This window comes from Trichosurus vulpecula, chromosome 9 (genome assembly GCF_011100635.1).
Source record: "Trichosurus vulpecula isolate mTriVul1 chromosome 9, mTriVul1.pri, whole genome shotgun sequence".
Taxonomy (NCBI): domain Eukaryota; kingdom Metazoa; phylum Chordata; class Mammalia; order Diprotodontia; family Phalangeridae; genus Trichosurus; species Trichosurus vulpecula.
This window is the reverse complement of record NC_050581.1, coordinates 8,663,001-8,685,299: the sequence shown is the minus strand read 5'-3', so window position 1 is coordinate 8,685,299 and position 22,299 is coordinate 8,663,001. Positions and strand designations below refer to the sequence as shown.

Genomic DNA, 22,299 nt, shown 5'->3' with positions numbered 1-22,299 from the left:
AGTAGCTTTGGCTAATGAAATTCCAATGGAAAACTATAGAAAAAAGTAAAAATGAAGACAACCAGAACTTAACTCTACCTTAAAGCAAAGATCAGTAAAATTATTAGGTAGTGGTGAAAAAGAAACAGAAAAATTGATCAATAGGATGCACTAAGCAAGCAAGACCAGAAGCAAGCAAACATAGGAGCCCATTATCTGATAAACCCAAGGATGACAACTGCTGGAATAAGGACAAAAACTGCTAGGAAAACTGGAAAGCAGTTTAGTGAAAATTCACTTAATTAAACATCTTATACCATATGCAATAAGCTTCAAGTGGATATATGACCATTTTCTGCATCTAAATAACCTAAATTTATATATTGTAAATGTGAAATTATAAAAAAACTAGAGTTGAAATATTTTACACAACTATGGTGAGAGTAAGAATTCTTTCTAAACAAGGGATAAATGTTATCATAAGAGATAAAAGAGACAATACAATTATAGAAACCTGAAAAGCTTTAGAAACAAAGCAGTTAATGAGGAAAAGTTTTTTCAGCATATTTAAGTCTGATATCCAAGATAAAGATATAATTGACATCAATATATAGTAAGAGCCATTCTTCAATAGACAAAGGTTAGGACCAAATATTTTTCAAAAGAAGAAACCATAATAAAATAATCCTCTAAATCACTAGTAATAAGAGAAATATAAATCAAAACAACCCTGATTCACTCCACACTCAGAAAAGCAAAGATGAGAAAAATCAAATACAATAAATGTTGGAGAGGCTATGGAAAGACAGGAACTCTAATGTTCTGTTGAAGAAGCTGTGAATTAGTCCAGTTCTGGGGGGAAAAAATCTGGAATTATTCTTAAAAGAATCACTCAATTGTATATGCTTAGGAATACAACTATTAGGCATATTATATTCAAGAGGCCAAATACTGAGAGGGTCACATATATAAAAATATTTATAATAGCATATTTTTGTAACAAAAATTGGTAGTAAAATAGGTGCTAATAAATTGGGTAATAGCTAAACAAAGTGTTATCAACAATAGCTGACTGCTCTGTATTACTGAATATTACTGGGTTCTAAGAAATTATAAATATGGAGAATTCAGAGAAATGTGTAAAATCCTGAATGAAGTAATGGGAGGCAAAGAACCAAAGTACCTTACATAATGACGACAGTAAGGTAAAGGAAAAGAACATTGAAACACTTCAGAATTTTGATCAATGCAGTCACCAACTGTCACGTTAGACGATTTTATGACAAAGTATGCCTCCTACCTACTGGCAAAAAGAGAGGGGAAAACAGATAAGGAACGAGGCGCACATCTGCAGACGTGGTCAAAGGGCTGCTCTATTTCTTTGATTATACTTACTATTACAAGGGAGTATTCTATTGGGAAGTAACAGTGATGTTTCTTGGGGGAAAAAGAACATACAAACAACACACTTTAAACATCAGTATAAAATTACCAAAAAAAAAAAACCCCAAACCCCAAACCTACCTATTAAACCTGCCTTTTAGAATGTTTTCTTAATTTTTTGTTTTTAATATTAATTTCCAAATATATCTCTCCCCAATTCCCTACCTATGGAATTTCCTTTATAAGAAATGATTAAAAAAAGAGCGAAAGAGAATAAACAGTTCAGAAAGACTAAGCAACTTATCAATGGAGTTTGACAGAACACGTAATGTTCCACAGCCACTGACCTCTACCTCTCCAACGAAGGGGTGGGACCAGGCACGTTCATCAGCATTAGGCAGTATTCACAGGAACATGGATCTGAGGCCCAGAGGGCCTTTAGAGGCCAACTAAACAACCACTCTCATTTTATATATGAGTAGGCCTAGAAGCTAAGCGATTTGCCTAATTTCCCACAGGTAAGAATTGTCAGAGGGAGGATTTGAACCTATGTTCTCTGACTTTTTTTCCTTGTTTTCATTTCCACGGTTGTCATCTTGGTATATACCTGGCACTGCTTACTCATTTTGCATTCCGTAACTCTTTCCAAGCTTCTCTGTATTCTGAATATTTGTAATTTCTTATACTACAGTAGTATTCCATCATATTCACGTAGCACTTGGCTTAACCACTTCCCAATCTAAGCTACCCATCATTTTCATCAATTATGATTATGCAGTAACTTCAAGATGCAATTTTAAAGGAATATTTTTTAAAGAAACTAAAGAATACACAGAACAAAAGGTAAATTTTAAACTAACAGATTTTGTGTTTTTGCCATCACCATTAATCAAGATTTCTATCTGGGCTAGTAGTTTTAGCATTTAATTTGCCCTCCTGTTTCTTTTCTGCTTCCTCTCTGAACCATCCTCCACACAGCTGCCAAAATAACCTTTGTAAAGCATAGGTCTGATCATGTTATTCCCGGCTCAAAAATTTCCAGTGGCTTCCAATAATGTAATAATGTTTAAAATTTAAACTGCACACCCCGGAATTTAAAACCTTTGACAATCTGACTCCTGCCTAGTCTTTCACACTTCACATCATTCCTCTTTTTATGTATTCTACATTTCAGTCACACTGGTCTCCTTGCTGTTCTTTTAATTTCCAATCCATCTCCCATATTCGTGTCTTTACACAGACTACCATCTCCCAGGCACTCTCTCTCTTATACCTAGTAGAATCCTTAGGGTCAGTGGAATTCTTTGTACAATTATGTTAACTCTCAATAGTTATTCATCCTAACTAAATCTAACTGCAATCTTAACTCAGAAGTTCATTAGAATGCTGCTTTCTAATTCACATGGAATCCCTTATCAAACTTGTTTCTTTATTTTTTTAAATTTACTTATTTTAGTTTTTAAGATTAGCTTTTATACGTTTTGCAGTTCTAAATTCCCACCCTTCAATTCCCCCTCCCAAGATGGCATGCAATCTGATACAGGCTATATCTATATGATCATATTAAGCATATGTTGTGAAACCAGAATCAGAACAAAATGAGAAAAACCATGAGAGAGAAAAAGCAAAAAACAAAAAAAAGAGCAAATAGTATGCTTCAATCTGCACTCAGACTCCATAGTTCCTTCTCTGGATGTGGATAGCATCTTCCATCATGAATCTTTTGGAATTGTCTTAGATCACTGCATTGCTCAGAACACCTAAGTCTAACAAGGTCGGTCATCACACAATGTTGCTGTTACTATGTACAGTGTTCTCCTGGTTCTGCTCACTCCACTCAGTATCAGTTCATATAAATCTTTCCAAATTTTTCTGAAGTCCACCTCCTCACCATTTCTTACGGAACAATAGTATTCTATTACATTCATATATCTCAACTTGTTCAGCCATTCCCCAATTGATGGGCATCCCATCAATTTCCAATTCTTGGCCACCATAAAAAGAGCTGCTATAAATATTTTTGTATATGTGGGTCCTTTTCCCTTTTTTTAATGATCTCTTTGGGATACAGACCTAGTAGCAGCGTTGCTGGATCAAAGCGTATGCACAGTTTTATAGCCCCTTGGACACAGTTCCAAATTGTTCTCCAGAATGATTAGATCAGTTCACAACTCTACCAACAATGCATTAGTGTTCCAATTTTCCCACATCTTCCCCAGCATTTATCATTTTTCTGTTTTGTTATGTTAGCCAATCTGATAGGTATGATATGGTCCCTCAAAGTTGTTTCAATGTGCATTCTTCTAATAGTGATTTAGAGCATTTTTTCATGACTATAGATAGCTTTAATTTCTTCATCTGAAAGCTGCCTGTTTATATCCTTTGACCATTTATCAATTGGGGAATGATATGCATTCTTATAGATTTGATGCAGTTCCCTATATATTTTAGAAATGAGGCCTTTACCAGAGATACTGGCTGTAAAAATTGTTTCCCAGGTTTCTGTTTCCCTCAAAACCTTGGTTGCATTGGCTTTGTTTGTGCAAAACCTTTTCAATTCAATATAATCAAAATTATCCATTCGTCATGTACTCTATCTCTTGTTTGATCATAAATTCTTCCATTCTCCGTAGATCTGACAGGTAAACTATTCCTTGCTCTCCTAATCTGCTTATAGTTTCATCCTTTATGTCTAAATCGTGTACCCATTTTGACCTTATCTTGGTATAGGGGTTAGTCTATGCCTAGTTTCTGCCATACTGCTTTTTCTAGTTTTCCAAGCAGTTTTTGTCAAATAATGAGTTCTTAACCCAGAAGGTGGAGTCTTTGGGTTTATCAAACAGTAGATTACTGTAGTCATTGACTACTGTGTCTTGTGTACCTAACCTATTCCACTGATCTATCCCTCTATTTCTTAGCCAGTACCAAGTAGTTTTGAGGATGGCTACTTTGTAATACAGTTTTAGATCTGGTACAGCTCGGCTACCTTCCCTTGCATTTCTTTTCATTAGTTCTCTTGATATCCTGGACCTTTTGTTCTTCCAGATGAATTTTGTTATTTTTTTCTAGCTCTATAAAATAACTTTTTGGTAGTTTCATTGGTATGGCACTGAATAAGTAAATTATTTAGGTACAACTGTCATTTCTATTATATTAGGTCAGCCTACCTATGAGCAACTGATGTTTTTCCAATTATTTAGATCTGATTTTATTTGTGTGAAAAGTATTTTGTAACTGTGTTCATATAGTTCCTGGGTTGGTTTTGGTAGGTAGACTCCCAAACATTTTATATTGTCTACAGTTGCTTTAAATGGAATTTCTCTATCTCCTGCTGCTGGGCTTTGTTAGTAACATACAGAAATGCTGATGATTTAGGTGGGTTTATTTTATATCCTGCAACTTTGCTAAAGTTGTTAATTATTTCAGGTAGATTTTTAGTTGATTCTTTAGGATTCTCTAAGTATACCATCGTATCATCTGCAAAGACTGATAGTTTTGTTTCCTCACAGCCTATTCTAATCCCTTCAATTCTTTTTCTCTTCTTATACCTAAAGCTAACATTTCAAGTACAATACTGAATAACAGTGGTGATAATGGACATCCTTGTTTCACCCCGATCTTAATGGACATGCCTATCCCCATTACATATAATGCTTACTGACGGTTTTAGATAGATGTTACTTATCATTTTAAGGAGAACTATCGATTTCTATGCTCTCCAGTGCTCTCAACAGGAATGGGTGTTGCGTTTTGTCAAAAGTTTTTTTCTACATCTATTGAGATAAATCATATGATTTCTGTTAATTTTGCTATTGATATTGGTCAATGATGCTGATACCTTTCCTAAGACTGAAACAGCTATGCGTTCCTTGTACAAATCCCACCTGGTCATAGTGTATTATCCTCATGATAAGTTGTTGTAATCTCTTGGTTAATATTTTATTTAAATTTTCTGCCATCTATATTCATTAGGGAAATTGGTCTATAATTTTCTTTCTCTGCTTTGGCTCTTCCCAGTTTAGGTATCAGCACCATATCTGTATCATAAAAAGAATTTGGTAGGGCTCCTTCACTTGTTTTTCCAAATAGTTCATATAGTATTAGAATTAATTATTCTTAATGGAATACTATTGTGCCATAAGAAATGGGGATGATACGGACTTCGTAACAACCTGGAAAAACCTACACAACATAATGCTGAGTGAGCGGAGCAGAGCCAGGAGAACATTGTACACAACCACAGATATATGGATTCCGTGAGGACCAACCCTGACATACTTCGCTCTTCTCAGCAACGTAAGGTGCAAGGACAACTCCAGGGGACTCACGATGGAGAATGCTATCTTCATCCAGAGAAAGAACTGTGAAGTTTGAATACAGATTGAGGCGCACTACATGCTCGCCTTTTTTCTTCTCTTTTGTTTTTGTTTTCGGGTTTTTTTTTTTTTGGTTCTGTCTCCTCTTTCTCATGATTCATTCCATTGGTCATAATTCTTCTCCACAACTTGACTAGTGTATAAATTAATTCAATGCGAAGTTATACATGGTAGTTATATGAGATTCCATGCCATCTTGGTGAGGGAGGGGAGAAAATCTGGAACTCAAAATTATGTAGAACCGTGTGTGGTAAACTAAAAATAAATAAAAAAAAATTAAAAAAAAAGAATTAATTATTCTTTAAATATTTGGTAGAATTCACTTGTAAATCCATCTGGCTCTGGAGATTTTTTCTTAGGGAGTTCATTGATGCTTATTCAATACCTTTTTCTGAAATGGGGTAAAGTATTTTATTTCCTCTTCTGTTAATCTGGGCAATTTATCTTTTTGTAAACATTCATCCATTTCACTTAGATTGTCAGATTTGTTGCATACATTTGGGCAAAACAGCTCCTAATTATTGCTTTAATTTCCTCTACGCTGGTGGTAAATTCACCCTTTTCATTTTTGATATATTTGATAATTTGGTTTCCTTTTTTCTTTTTTAATCAAATTAACCAAAGGTTTATCTATTTTATTGGTTTTTTTTTTCACGAAACCAGCTCTTAGTTTATTATTATTTTTTAATTCCATACTTTATTATTTGATATTTTTTAGTTTTCAGCATTGATTTCCACAAGATTTTGAGTTAAAAATTTCCTCCCCATTTCTACCCTCCCCCCCCACTGTAAGACGGCATATATTCTGATTGCCCCATTCCCCAGTAAGCCCTCCCTTCTGTCACCCCATTCCCCCTTGCCCCCCCAACCCTTTTCCCCTTAATTTCTTGTAGGGCAAGACAGATTTCTATGTCCCATTGCCTGTATATCTTATTTCCCAGTTGCAAGCAAAAAAACCTTTTTTTTTTGACCATCGGCTTTTGAGTTCCAAATTCTCTCCCCTCTTCCCTGCCCACCCACTCCCTTTAAGAAGGCAAGCAATTCAACATAGGCTACACATGTATCATTATGTAAAACACTCCCATAAACAGTCATGTTGTGAAAGACTAACTATATTTCCCTCCCTCCTACCCTGTCCCCCTTTATTCAATTTTCTCCCTTGACATAGTCCCTTTTCAAAAGTCCACCAGACTCCAGCCCACCAGACACTGGACTCTGCTGCAGACCTCGTGTCTCCTGCCACTTCCTCGTGTTTTCCTCTACGGTCCCGGACACATAGTATGATCATTAGGTGTTCAGTTTCCCAACAACTTTCTATGAAAAATCAAGGGAAGTGGGCCATGGTTGCCATGAGCAACTCTAAACAGCAGGACACCTTTAGAGAAGCTTGATCAAGATGCCATTATCGTGAGACCCTCCACATCAGGACTCCGGCAGAGTTCCTCTCTCTGGTCTTGCTCAATCAGTGGAGACTATCTTTCCATTTCTCCTCTGCCTCCTGGGAAATAGCAGAAAGCCAGCATTCATCATGGTTGGATTTAAGCCTACAGATGTGCCTCCAACAGCACCATAAAGTTCCTCGGGGCTGGCACCACTGCCTGCATCGCTGACCTCATCACCTTCCCCCTGGACACAGCCAAAGTCTGGCTGCAGATTCAAGGAGGGAGCCAGAGGGCCATCCGAGCTTCCTCTACCAATGCCCAGTATCGGGGTGTCATGGGCACCATTCTGACCATGGTGAAGACTGAGGGCCCTGGCAGCCTGTACAATGGGCCGGTGGCTGGGTTGCAGCGCCAGATGAGTTATGCCTCTGTCCACATTGGCCTCTATGACTGTCAGGCAGTTCTACACCAAGGGATCTGAGCATGCAGGCATTGGGAGCCGCCTCTTCGCAGGCTGCACCACAGGGGCACTGGCAGCGGGCATAACCCAACCCACAGATGTGGTGACGGGACGTTTCCAGGCCCAGGCTCGTGCAGGTAGCAGTTGGAGATACCAGGGGACAGTGAATACCTATAAGACTATCACCCGAGAGGAGGGCCTTTGGGGCTTATGGAAAGGAACTTCACCTAATGTTGCCCACAATGCTATCATCAACTGTGCTGAGCTGGTGACCTATGATCTCATCAAAGATGCCCTCCTGAAGACCCTTCTCATGACTGATGACCTTCCATGCCACTTCACATCAGCCTTTGGGGCTAGCTTCTGCACCACCATCATTGCTTCCCCCATGGATGTGGTCAAGACGAGATACATGAACTCTGTCGTGGGCCAGTATGCCAGTGCTGGCCACTGCACCATCACCATGCTTTGGAAGGAGGGACCCAAGCCTTCCACAAAGGGTTCATGCCTTCCTTCCTCCGCTTGGGCTCTTAGAATGTAGTGATGCTTGTCACCTACGAGTAACTGAAACGGGCCATGATGGCTGCTCGCACTTCCCAGGAAGCTCCTTTCTGAGCCCTCTCCTGCTAGCTTTTCTGCTTTGTGCCCCACTTTGACTCCAGACCCCATCCTTCCTCTCCTCCCCATTTTTCCCCTATTCCTCTCCTCCCCTGCCTTAGCAATGAAGGAACCCCTCTACTTCCCCCCTCCACCTTAGCCCCATTTAAACCTTCTCCAGCCCACTTCTGCCATTATAGCCTCACCCAGTTCTTAAGCTCCTTCTAATAAAGCCAGACCAGAACCCCCCCCAAAAGTGTTTGCTTTTGATTATCTCTTCCCCCTATCTGCCCTCCCTTCTATCGTCCCCCCCTTTTTATCCTATTCCCCCTACTTTCTTGTGGGGTTAGATACCCAAATGAGTATGTATGTTATTCCCTCCTCAAGTCAAATCTGATGAGAGCAAGATTCACTCATTCCCCCTCACCTGCCCCCCAATAAACTGATTTTTCTTGCCACTTTTATGTGAGATAACTCACCCCATTCTATCTCTCCCTTTCTCCCACTCTCAATATATTCTTCTCTCATCCCTTAATTTGATTTTATTTTTTTTAGATATCATCCCTTCATATTCAACTCACCCTGTGCCCTCTGTCTATGCATATGTATATTCCCTTCAACTACCCTAATATTGAGAAAGGTTTCATGAATTACACACATCATCTTTCCATGTAGGAATGTAAGCAAAACAGTTCAACTTTAGTAAGTGCCTTATGATTTCTCTTTCTTGTTTACTTTTTCATGCTTCTCTTGATTCTTGTGTTTGAAAGTCAAATTTTCTATTGACCTCTGGTCTTTTCACTGAGAAAGCTTGAAAGTCCTCTATTTTATTGAAAATCCCTATTTTGCCTTGGAGCATGATACTCAGTTTTGCTGGGTAGGTGATTCTTGGTTTTAATACTAGCTCCATTGACCTCCAGAATATCGTATTCCAAGCCCTTCGATCCCTTAATGTAGAAGCTGCTATAGATCTTGTGCTATCCTGATTGTGTTTCCACAATTCTCAAATTGTTTCTTTCTGGCTGCTTGTAGTATTTTCTCCTTGATCTGGGAATTCCAGAATTTGGCGACAATATTCCTAGGAGTTTTCCTTTTGAAATCTTTTTCAAGAGGCGATTGGTGGATTCTTTCAATTTCTATTTTACCCTCTGGCTCTAGAATATCAGGGAAATTTTCCTTGGTAAGTTCTTGAAAGATAACGTCTAGGCTCTTTTTTTGATCATGGCTTTCAGGTAGTCCAATAATTTTTAAGTTATCTCTCCTGGATCTATTTTCCAGGTCAGTGGTTTTTCCAATGAGATATTTCACATTGTCTTCCATTTTTTCATTCCTTTGGTTCTGTTGTATAATATCTTGATTTCTCATCAAGTCACTAGTTTCCACTTGCTCCAATCTAATTTTTAAGGTAGCATTTTCTTCAGTGGTCTTTTGGACCTCCTTTTCCATTTGGCTAATTCTGCCTTTTAAGGCATTCTTCTCCTCACTGGCTTTTTTGAACTCTTTTGCCATTTGAGTTGGTCTATTTTTTAAGGTGTTATTTTCTTTGGTATTTTTGGGGGTGTCCTTTAGCAAGCCATTAACTTGTTTTTCATGGTTTTCTCACAACACTCTCATTTCTCTTCCCAGTTTTTCCTCTACTTCTCTAACTTGCTTTTCCAAATCCTTTTTGAGCTCTTCCATAGCCTGAGACCAATTCATATTTTTCTTGGAGGCTTTTGATGTAGGCTCTTTGACTTTGTTGACTTCTTCTGGCTGTATGTTTTGATCTTCATTGTCACCAAAGAAAGATTCCAAAGTCTGAATCTAAATCTGAGTCCATTTTCACTGTCTGTTCATGTTCCCAGCCAACTACTTGACCCTTGAGCTTTTTGTCAGGGTATCACTGCTTGTAGAGTAGAGAGTACTTTGTCCCAAGCTTTAGGGGCTGCGCTGCTGTTTTCAGAGCTACTTCTACACAGCAAGCTCTGCCACACCAGTGCTCTTCCTCCCCCAAGAACCACCAACCTGGACCACAATCCAGATCCAAGCAGGCTCTGCACTCTCGCTCTGATCCGCTGCTTAATTCCTCCCACTGGGTGGGTCTGGGGCCAGAAGCAACCAGAGCTGGAGCTCTGGAAGCAGCCCCACAGCTTCACCACCTCCACCGCCCCCAGGGCAGCGGCCAACTGCGAACTCTCTTCACTCTGTCCCAACAGCTTTTCCCACTATCCTGCTCTGTTGTCTTTGGCATTTGTGGGTTGAGAAGTCTGGTAACTTCCAGGGCTCAGTGATTCAGGGCCCTACCACCTATAATTCTGCCCAGCTCCGGGTCTGGTTGGTCCTGGTGCCACCCAGGCTGGGCTGTGCTTGGCTCTGCTCCCAGATCCATGCGATAGACCCTTCCCAGCAACCATCCAGGCTGTCCTGGGCTGGAGCCCTGCTTTCCTCTGTTATTTCAAGGGTTCTGCAGTTCTAGAATTTGTTCAGACCCATTTTTTACAGGTATTTGGAGGGACCTGGGGGAGAGCTTAAGCAAGTCCCTGCTTTCCAGCCCCCATCTTGTCTCCACCCCCTTTTATCTTAGTTTATTATTTCAATAGTTTTCTTAAGTTTAATTTTATTAATCTCTCCTTTGATTTTCAGAATTTCTAATTTGGTATTTAATTGGGATTTTTAATTTGTTCTTTTTCTAGTTTTTTTAGTTGCATGCCCAATTCATTGATTCCTTCTTTCTCTATTTTATTCATGTAAGTAGTTAGAGATATAAAATTTCCCCTAAGAACCATTTTGGCTGCATCTCTTAAGTTTTGGTATGTTGTCTCATTATTGTCATTCTCTTGGGTGAAGTTATTAATTGTTTCTATGATTGGATATTTGACCTACTCAATCTTTAGGATTAGATTATTTAGTTTCCAATTAATTTTTAGTCTATCTTTCCATGGTCCTTTGTTACATGTAATTTTTATTGCATTGTGATCTATTGCATATCAAACTCTTACCAGGGTTGGGCTACCATATGACTGCAGAATTTGGGGTCTGTTTATCATCAAAAGATCATAAGCCTATAGATTATAGCATTAAAAGGGAGCTTAGACGTTATCTAGTTGAATACTCTTGTTTTAAAGAATTCTTACAAATCTTCTCAGCTACTGCCTGTGATGAGCCAAGGACTTTACAAGAATTCTTATTGCTAGGGGCTCAGTGTATAAGACCAGATCACCAAATACTGAGAAGGTGAGGACACAGACAAGGAGTTTAAGATCTGTTACCCAGGTGTCAAGTAGGGCTAGCTAAACAAATGATTTGTTAGGAGAAGAGGGGACTAGGACTAAGAAGTGTGAGTTCGAGAAAGCTTAAGAAAAGGTCAGGATATCTTGCCAGATCAGGATGGAGTAGAGGACACAAAGGAAACAAGGGAGGCAAAGGGTTGGGAAACTTGGAATTGAAGTCAACATGTTTAGTTGAGACCTGAAAGTAAGGCAAAGATCAAAGATTTCTCCCCAAAGAGGAAGTTGGATTAGAGCTTTCTCATTGTGTATCTCCTTAAAACAATATAAGCCAGGCCTTTTTAGATAGTGTTGCCCTGGAGGTAACCTTTGTTAGGTTGGAAGGAGAAGGTCTGGTTTCGTAAGGTAGCAGTGATAGAAAGCCTTGACTAACCAGACAGTACAAATAGGGGTGACCAGCTCCCAGGTATACGTAGTATTTTGGGCCATACTCTTTTCTGTCTGTGAGATATTGGAACCCTAGAGGAAACTGGAGTTTAGGATGGCCTAGACTTCAAATTCTTTCACATCTTGCAATAGTACAAAAGGTTGTATCAGGTCCTATGGAAAAGAGTGGTGACATACATGCTGGATCTTCAAGGTTCCTGGGGCTGAACCTTGGTGATGATTATTGACAACAGCAATAATAAAATCAAAATTATGTAGCACTCAGTTTCTCAATCCTTGCAATAATGCTGGTTGGTAATGTATTAACTTCACACTAGAGACCATGTCCTTTAAGACAGTTATTTGTCAGTTTGTCCCCTGTATGTCTGGTTTGCTTTCCTGGTTCTTAGCAACTTTTAGCTGAGCTCTCTGGTTTTAAGTTGCTCCCATCAATACTTCTGTGGCTGCTTTCTCCTCTAACTGTAAAGCTTTAGTTTTTAACTTTTCCAGTTTGAGGAGTGCCCTTTATCCCTTTCTCTGGATATCACCTTGCCTTACCCGCTAAGGACTTCTAGTACCCACCCTCAATTTTTCCATCACTGTGGGACCCATTACCCTCTGATCCCATCCCTCTAGACCTTGGTTAGGCAGGATACTTAGATGCACTCTCTGCAATCCCTAAAAGCAATGGAGGGTTGAGCCACTGTGGGGCTCCAGAAAAAAGCAACTATGTTAGAAACACATAATAATGCACTTCAGCAGCAGCTGAAATTTAATAGAAAGTCACATTACAGTCTCAGAGTGAGATAGGATCTATGAAATCATTTGAGTAAAAAAAAATACAATACCAACATTAATCAACTTACCCAAATGCAGAAAAGAAGACACAATCATCATGCAAAATATTTGCTACTCTTTCAAAAGTTCTATAGTTGTCAGAGTCCTTTTGTTCAAAATATCCAATGATTGTTCTTTTACTGCGCTACAAATATAAAACAAAGCACGTACATAATGATCTTTATATATAATGTTCTCCATGCTATCCCATACTGTATTAACACGACACTATATGTATTCCTTCCTCAGGTATCTAAAGAGCTATAGCTGTCACGCATGTTTCCAAATATATATAACCAAATATAAATTCAACTTCAAACACATAAAACTCATAACATGAAAGAATGCTTTATTAAATAGTATTGATGTTTATGACAATCAGAAAATTATTAAAATTTATTTTCAGGCTTTTATTTTGAAAGGCCAAATGTTTAATTAGCAAGTCTTTTTTCTCATTTAAAATTTTAAACTTTGGGTTGGATGCATTTTAAAATATAATAAGACCTTAGTAAGTGGAACTACACAAATTTAACATTTGTGATGATCCAAAAAAGGCTGGGCTGACTAAAAGTTCATTGGCACAATTTATGGTGGAAAAAATAGATTTTAAGGTAAATTAGTGCAAAGAGGGGAAAATACTTAAAATATTTAAAAAGGATGAACTACTTTCAAGAACCACTGCAAATTAATACTTACTTGTAAATAAGTGATAACCAAATGATTACAAGTTATTCTAATTCATTAAAGCAAACTCATAAAATAACTTCTCTTAGGACCATTTACTTGAGAGCAAAAAGGAGCCTTAGAGCATATGAAGCCCAGTTGCCTATTTTTTTACAAAAAAACTTCAGAAAAGTTAATAAATTACTTTGCCAAGGACACACAGATAGCAAGTAGTAGAGCCAAGATGTAAACACAAGGTTTTAGATTCCGATTCTGGTGCTTTTTTCTGTACCTTCTCTTTGGTTAGCTTGAGCCACATGCATGGGGAGAAAAAAATCTGGACTTCTTTTAATAAACTTACACCTTCTCTGCACTCCTCCCCCCTCCAATAAACTCAAATTAGTCAGATTCAAATGCACTCTATACATTCTAAGCAACAATTTTTCATTTGGCAATATGATAGCCTCTATCTTAAAATGTAATTCAAAAAGGCAAATCAGTACAGATAAAATTCTATTACAATAAACTTTAATCCCATAACAAGCTTTAAGAGCAGTCACTCTTTTGATTTTACTTAAATGTTGATGCGAATAAAAAAAAGAAGGTATTGGCTAAAGAACTGCAATTTGTTTGGTTTTTTTTTTTGTTATAATAAGATTTCTATTGTAATGAAGTTCTTTTTACAAGATGGATACTGAACAAAGTTGCTTCAGGAACTTACATCAAGAAATTTGATTTCTTCCAAGTCATGAACTTCTTGAATAGGGTCGCTTTTTTGTTGCCTGATGTAATCCGCTATTGCTGTCACTGATCTCTGACCCCTGTATTCCCTCTTCATCATCATGCCATTCCGGAACAGTTTTAGGGTAGGATATTTGCTTATCCTGTATCTTTGGGCTATTTCCGCTAAGAGAATGGAAAAGTTGAAAAAAAAAAACTGCTTCAGTCATATTAAGAGAATGGGTATGTTGAGCCTTTGTCTCATCAAAATTCAAGTCAGTTAACATTTATTCAGTGTCTACTGTGTGTATAACACAGTGTAAGCACAAAGTTTGGAGAAAACTCAATCCCTGCCTCCAGGGAGCTAACCATCTAGTAGGAAAGAAGGAAATAAATACTTATTAAGTGTCTACCATGTGCCAGATACTGTGCTAAGAGCTTGACAAATATTATCTCATCTGATCCTCACAACTCTGCAAGGCAGGAGCTTTTATTATCCCCATTTTATAATTGAGGAAACTGAGGCAAACAGGGGTTAAATGATTTGAACAGGTTCATACAGCTAGCGAGTATCTGAGACCAAAGCTGAACTCAGGTCTTCCTGACTCTAAGTCCAGGGCACCATATATACATCACGTTACTGCCCAGTAGGGCACTTAATTAAATGCTTGTTGATTGACAGATTGTAAGGCACTATAATAGATCTTGCAAGAGATATAAAAACAAATACAATTTTACTTTCCCCAAGGCACTTCTAATGTGGTAGAGAAGAAAGACCTACACACAACTAATTGTTTAAAAAAAAAGAGAAGAAAAGGAGACATGGAAGGAACATTAGAATCTGCAGGGATCGTGAAAGGCTTCTTGGATAAGAAGGCATTTGAACTGAGCCTTTAAAAGAAAGATTTCAATAGCAGGGATGGAAGAGGGAAGAGGAATAAAGTAAGGCAAGACAGGAAGGAAGAATGGATATATTCTACTTTTCAACATTTTACTTTTCTCTTTGTTTTCATGGTTATGTGTAGTCTTTCTTACAGTCTTCAAAAGCATAGATCTCTTCTTCCAACTTTCATTGGTGGCTAAGCAGATCCAGATCACAGCTGTAACTTTAAAATGTGTAAGGATCCCCTATTAAGAAGGAAGAGTGAGAATCCCTTTCATCAAACATCAGAAGTCACCCCAGGCAATAACATAAAATTACAATAAACAGACTCCTTCTAGCGGAAGGGAATATCTTCCCTTCATGAGTCCTACTATATAAACCTACTGGCAGGTCAATAGTTATGACTGCGACAAAATAGGTCCCATAACCCTGTCTCATATAATAGGAATTTCAGGTGCTCTCTTTAAATGTAACTGCTCATTGACAAAAAAGTGAAGAAAGATTTTTTTTTTCCCCTAAAGGGAAAGGCCTTAGACTCTTGTTCCCATCATTTCAAGCTTTTCTGAAGGTAGCTCTACTTGACCCTACTTCATCCCTTGCAGCACAATACACACAGTTTAGGGAAACAGTTAAATGAAGGAGCTAAATGATATGGTAGTCTAAGGGAATTCTTGTGTACAAACTATGTAGTTAAGTTCTCCTCTATATAAAATTTCAAGCTGATCAAATACCTCTCTTCAGATTTGAAATCTATAATTTCAGGGTAACCACCATTAACATAAAATGGCTAAGTGGAGATGGTTCAGGCCTTACAGGGATTTCACAGGACTTGGTCAATTATAGCTGCCTCATTACTTAAAGCAGAGACACTTGCAAAAGGTAGTATGCACACAATCAAACTGCTAACAGTATGCTTCTTGACATGCTCTGCAAAAACTCCAGGACCCTACCTAGATTCCTCTGCTGGCCCCCTCTCCCTGTCCAGTATAACCCATCACTAAGGAATTCATAGGGGGACAGGTGTTACAGAAGACATAACTGACAGATTAAAGGACTTTTCTCTCCAAGGTCACCGACAGAAGAGTCAGGGTTTGAACTCAACTTCTCTGACTAATCCCAGTGCTATTCTCACTCTATCACACTAACTCACCCTTAGACCCGACTGCGGTAAGAAGTATTCTGAAGTTTTCTTTGAATATAAATCAATTCAACTTCAGCTTCTATAAGACCAATGAACTATTAACACCTATTGCTCCACAGTGTTCTACTAATATAACTTTATAGGGAAGATCTGAGGAGCAAGAAATAGGGGTTCAGTGGAATTGCTAAACTAACTCTGCCACGAATTCACTGTATGACCTCCAGCAAATCACTCTACCTCCCTGGGGCTCTCTGAGCCTCATTTGCCTTACCTTAAAAAAAAAAAAAGCAAAAACACCATGAGATGTTTACAATAAATTCTAAAGCACTATGTTAAATCATGAATTTTTTTGATCTTGGACCTTAGAATTTCATCCATTAGGGGATGTTAACCTCAAGAGCATGAACTTTAAAATACACATTTTGATTAACTATATTTCAATGTAATTGATTTCCTTTATAATCTTATGTATTTTCTTAATTAAAAAAACATTATTCTGAGAAAGGGGGTCCACTAAACAAAAAAGATGAAGAACCCCTGATCTAGTTCACCCCTCTCACTTAGCATATGAGAATACTGAGGTCAGGAGAAAGTAAGTGATTAGCCCAAGATCATTAAGCCACTAAGTCACCAAGGATCTGAAATCAGTCCTCACAAGTGGAAGGGAAGAAAGATATGGTGTGGTAGCTAAGGACAGAAGGGTCAAAGCAAAGATTTTTAAAATGTAGTACAAATAACAGTTATTCACAATATTCCTGTCCTATTTCTCATACTATACATAAAATAGAGCTATTACTATGACTATCATCGAAGGGACATGGGTAAATACAGGAATATTAGAATAAAAATAAAGCTAGAAGCTTTTGGCAGCTGACTCTGAGGACAAAAATTACAGGTTTGATATAGTAGAAAAAAGCACCAGATTAGGAGTAAGGAGTCCTAAGTGACTCATTGGGATATATACATTACGGAATGACTGTGAGGAAAAAAAAAAGATATGACTTCATGACCACACCTCATACTCAATTCTCTCAGATGGCTGACAACACCAGTAGGCAGTTTCACTTAAGCAATATGCTTTTCAGTAGGGTGTGTGTGGAGTGGTGCTTGTTGAAAAGTACGTTGCACCAAAACGTTACCTTTAAAGGTAGGATGAGAAAAAAGAGCACATTCAATGAATAAGTCCACTGAAAGAAAGAAACCTTATTCTGTAAAAATAAAACTTAAATGGTTAAAGAGGAGGCGACTCCAGTGACATGGAAATCTCCTACTGGAAAGGAACCACACAGGATCTGTGACTCAGAGGGGGAGGCCTTTGGTCTTCTTTCTATAGCATAAATATTTACAGGATAGAAATAAGGTGACCAAGCAGACATCCCTAGGATGACTAGCCATTTACTTCACCTCTCAGAGTCTCCATTTTCCACCAGGAAAGGAGGAAGTTAGACGTGATGATCTCAAGAAAAGTTTTCACCTCTAAATCCTATGCTCCCACGTGTTAGTTTCCAAAAAAAGAAACAAAAAAACCAAACAAACGTCATTAAGTGATAAAGAACTGATAATACTTAAGGGCAAAATCCAATCTCCAACAAATTACTATAAAAAATTATTTGAAAAATGCTCAACCTAACTAAGAATATATAAATTTAAACAATCATAGATTCTCAGAGTTACAGAAGAGATTTCAGAGGTCACAATCTCAGAGTGAGAAGAAACTTGTTTTGTTGTTTGTGTTCAACTCTTCGTGACCCATTTGGGGTTTTCTCGGCAAAGATACTGGAGTGGTTTGCCATTTCCTTCTCCAGCTCATCTTACACATGAGGAAACTGAGGCAAACAGCATTAAAGCACTTGCAGAGTCATACAGCTAAGTGTCTAAGGCCTGATTTGAACTCAGGAAGATGAGTTTTCCTGACTCCAGGACCAGCACTCTAAGCACTATGGTGCCACCTAGGGGCCCTAGAAGGAATCTAAGAGGCCATCTAATCTACTCCCTCTGACACCTCTGTGAAAAAGAATGCACTATCTCTGGAAGAATCTGAATCTATTTTTGACAGATCTAATTCTCAGGAAACTCTTCATTGCACTGAGCCAAAATAATTTCTGACCATGGGATCCATAAGCACTGCTCCTATCTTAGAACTAAGGAAGTTTCTGACTATTGTTTTATAGGGAAACAGTTGAAAAATATAATTTTTTAAAATATCACCACAAATACATGAAAACACCTTGTCCTAAAGGGTAGTATGGGAAGTATCCCCTTTGTACACTGCCTGGATCACACTGCTTATTAACTTGAAGGATACAGGGTCACTGGCACCACTGCTACAGGGTGACGCTGCTGCCCTGGACTCACACAAAAGCAACAGCAGAGCTAGAGATGAACAAAAGCCATGCAGAAAACACTGACCAACTTATCAAAGTTAATGTCATCCATTTTTTTTAAATGAAAGAATTTCTCATAGTAGGGGGAAAAGTCAAGTCAGCAAGCATTTCTTAAGCTCCTACTATATGACAGGCACAGTGCACTGCGGAAAAAATCTAAAGAAAATACATTTAGATGTCACGTCCATCAACAGAAGTTATGACTAGAAACTTGAATTTATAAGTCTCTAATGGAAGAAATATCCACAAAAGACTTAGCAGATGCAAAACACAAACCTAAAAATAATAAACCCTGGCAAATGTCGGCAATGATGCCGATTCTTTAAGAACAACTGTACCTCTCCAACATACAACGGAGGATTTTTGACGGTCTATAAGGAGAACATCTACTTTTTTCCTAAGAACTCTAGGCATGAAAACATGACTTCTGATTTTATAATACAAACTTTATTGCTATGTACACTAGTACCCAGCAGATAACCCACAAACTTTGAAACTAGGAGTTTGTGGCCTATCTGCCCCCATAAAGCCTTTGAGGTGAAGGAGGCAGAACCTAAGAAGTGGGGTGGGATGAAGCAGGACAAGAGCCCTGTCTGTACCTACATGAAATATCTCTGCTAGAGGTTCTTTTTGTTTGATTATTCACATTAGGAATGAGCTATTAGCTTGTGTGAAGGAGAACAGTGAATAGAAGGTTAGAGAAATTCTCTAAGTCTTGTATTTTGTTTTCTAATCCTTTCTACAGAATGAGTAGGATAGAGAAAAGCAGATAGGGGGAGTGGGAGGCATCTAATAAGCAGTGAGGTAGACACTGAACTCCTAAGAATGACAGTTCTAATATGTAGGCACTACTTCCATCGCTGATGCTTACTTCTTAGCCAAAGGTTAGAAGAAACTGACAGGCATGCTTTTTGCACTGGAACATGACCTGTATCGTGAAGGGTGTTCAGTGATAACATACGACTTCAAAAAAGTCATACATAAGATCTTTCTAACTGCTCAACTGATAATAGTAATTAGACAACTGAGCTTCCAAGATATTTTATGAAGTGCCACAGTGATTAACAATAATCCATTAAATCAAATCAAATAACTAATGACTCTAATTTAAAAAAAAAGATTTAAATAACTATAACAGCTGAGGCAGCTGGGTTGTCATGGGGAGAAAGCTGAACTTGGGTGTCGAAGATGTTGTTTCCAGTCCTGCCTGTGACAAACACTGGCTATGGGATCCTGGTCACATAATTCACTTAGTCTCTCACTCAGAGAGTCAGTTTCCAAGCAGAAGCTGATCTGCATCGAGTACAGGGCTTTTCCTCACTGGGAGCTGCCTATACAGATCAAATCACAAATCTTATCCAAAACAAGCAAACAAACAAAAACATCTCTATTGTGGTCCGTCTTTAAGATGTTTCTAAAGACACTACAAGTCTGATCATTATTCATACCCAGCTCAAAATGTATTTTTAAGTCTGAAAAGGTTTTAGTATTACTGCTCTAATTAAAACCTTGCTATTTCAGATCTGTACCCAGCTCTCCCTCTTCCTCATCTAACATGTGTGTGTATATATGTATACACACACACACACACACACACATATTTAAAAAAATAAAACCAATCCAAGTGTATCACGATTTAATACTTCACAAAGATACAGGTAAAGCTTGAGGTAATAATTTCCCAAGATTAAACATTAACAGCCACCATCATCTTGGAAAAGGTCACAGAACCCTTCCTGGTGCACCACTTCAAAAATGAACAAGACAGTTCCTGCAGTCACCAACAATAGAACTGAGTACTCACAGTGCTGATCACAATCTACTCGGGCAAACACTACTTGATTCTTATTTGGATATTCTTCCTTAATGACATTGGAGGCTTCCTCAAAAATTGGATGCAACATCTGGCTGAATCGACACCTATTCACAATGAAGATACAAATTAAAACGGAAAAACAAAGTATTCAGATTTTATTATAGTTATTAATACTTACTGTGAGTTTATTCATGGTGAAAACAATATACTATTAATTTATTTACAATGTGATAGTTTTCAAATAAAGTTAAACTACTTTGGTATTTTTCTAAAGGAATTCAAAAACTAAAAAGAGTATATAAGAAGGAAGATTTAGATTGTTTTTCTTATAAGGGAAGAATGGTAGACCTAAGGCTTACAGAATGAATACATACCCAAAGATCTTTTAGAGTTACACTGAAACAGAAAAGGCTGGTTGATACTACTTCGATGTGACATTCAATAGTACCTATAAAACTGAAACTAAAGCTTTCAGAAAAGTGCTTGGTTATCACTGTGATACACAAATTTTAATATTATCTGTTCAATTATCTTTAAAAATAGAGAGATGACAAGAATTACAGAGAGCGAGGCTTAGATTTCAAACCAGATGGGTTCAAATTCTACCTCTTACCCTGACTAGCTGTGTGAGCCTATACCAAGTCTCCTAACCTCTATCAGTCTCATGCATAACTCCCTAGAACTTGTCTTTTACATCTAAAGTGGGTAGATGTGTGTACCAGTATCTGCTGATACAGTGAAAGAAATTACAGATCGTTCATGAATCAAATTACTATATTAGCCCAATTTAAGCTTGTTGGTTTCATCTCCATGCTTGCCAATTAGCACAAAAGAAAGAAAATCTATTTTAGATAGAGATATTTGTATGTAAAGTCTCTACTGCACATCATGGGGGAAAAAATGTGTGTGCGTGCGTGTGTGTGCGTGAACCCAAACAAAAAAGCTTTAAACATGAAAAATACTGCAATCATCAGTGACTCATCGACTACAATCTTACAATAAGAAGGGGGCCTCTGGGCCTTCATCTACCCTAACACTAAGGCCCTCCAGATATCCAGGCATTGCCACTTGATCTGCCAATGCACACGCTGAACCCCTGGGCCTTACCATCCCCTCTTCTGCTGAAACTTCCAATGTGTGTTCTTTCTCTCAATTAAAAAATAAACTCCTCAAGAAACAAAAGTATCTTACATTTTTATTTGTATCTCCAGTGATTATTAGCATAGCCCTTGGCACACAGTAAGTACCAGATAAATGATTTTTCATTCAAAGAATGACTCACTTATTGGTCAGGGAAGGAGAAAGGGATATATTCAGAAATTGTTGTCACGATACTGGGGCCAAAGTGTCCACAGAGTTTTCTTGGTTAAGATTCTGGAATAGCTTATCACTGCTTTCTCCAGTAGACTCCCAGGTTTAGACAGCTACTAAGTGTCTGAGATGGGATCTGAACCGGGGTCTTCCCGACGCTAGGCCCAACACTCTGTCCACTAAGCTGCCCAGCTGTCTCATTCAGAAATTAAGACAATATAAAAATGAAGGCGTCAATAAAAGTGGAGCGGGAATACTAGATGATCATTAGCCCTACTACACGGCTACGTTCTGTTCTGTTACTCCAAGACCGTAGGAGCTGGTCTGAGAACGTGCTTGCCTCTGCCACACGTCTTGCAAACAAGTCATCTAACTTCTCTGACCTTCAGTTTTCTCATCTTTAAAATGGAGGTGTCTGTACTTCTTGGTTAACTGAGAAGTTGTGAGAAAAATACTTCATAAACTATAAGGCACGCTACAGAAATGACAGTTAGGATTTTCCTTTGCTTTTTAAGCCCATACCAGGGCTGTCTAAAATACGGCTCGCAGGCTGCGTGTGGCCCACAGTATGATTTTATGCGGCCCATCTGTGGGTTTTAATTTTCACAAGTGAAAAAATAAAATAATAATCTGCATGGAATGCATATTAGATTTTTTTAATTACATCACTAATAAATAATCCCATTGATGTTAATTTTCTTTGGTGTTTTTAAGCAGTGTTACAGACGGAACATA

General features: G+C 38.1%; 1 protein-coding gene and 1 pseudogene across 2 annotated transcripts in view; one reads left to right on the top strand and one right to left on the bottom strand.

Moving 5' to 3' along the window:
• The window catches only part of ERP44 (endoplasmic reticulum protein 44), a 137,540-nt gene that overhangs the window by 60,973 nt on the left and 54,268 nt on the right, over window positions 1–22,299 (bottom strand). For both annotated transcript variants that reach the window (XM_036737639.1, XM_036737638.1), the window contains exons 4-6: window positions 20,242–20,357; window positions 14,031–14,215; window positions 12,676–12,791 (exon numbers count right to left, since the gene is read on the bottom strand). In XM_036737639.1, coding sequence (XP_036593534.1) covers window positions 12,676–12,791; window positions 14,031–14,215; window positions 20,242–20,357 — 417 coding nt within the window. The remainder of the gene's footprint in view (window positions 1–12,675; window positions 12,792–14,030; window positions 14,216–20,241; window positions 20,358–22,299) is intronic.
• Window positions 7,255–8,195, top strand: LOC118830738 (annotated as a pseudogene).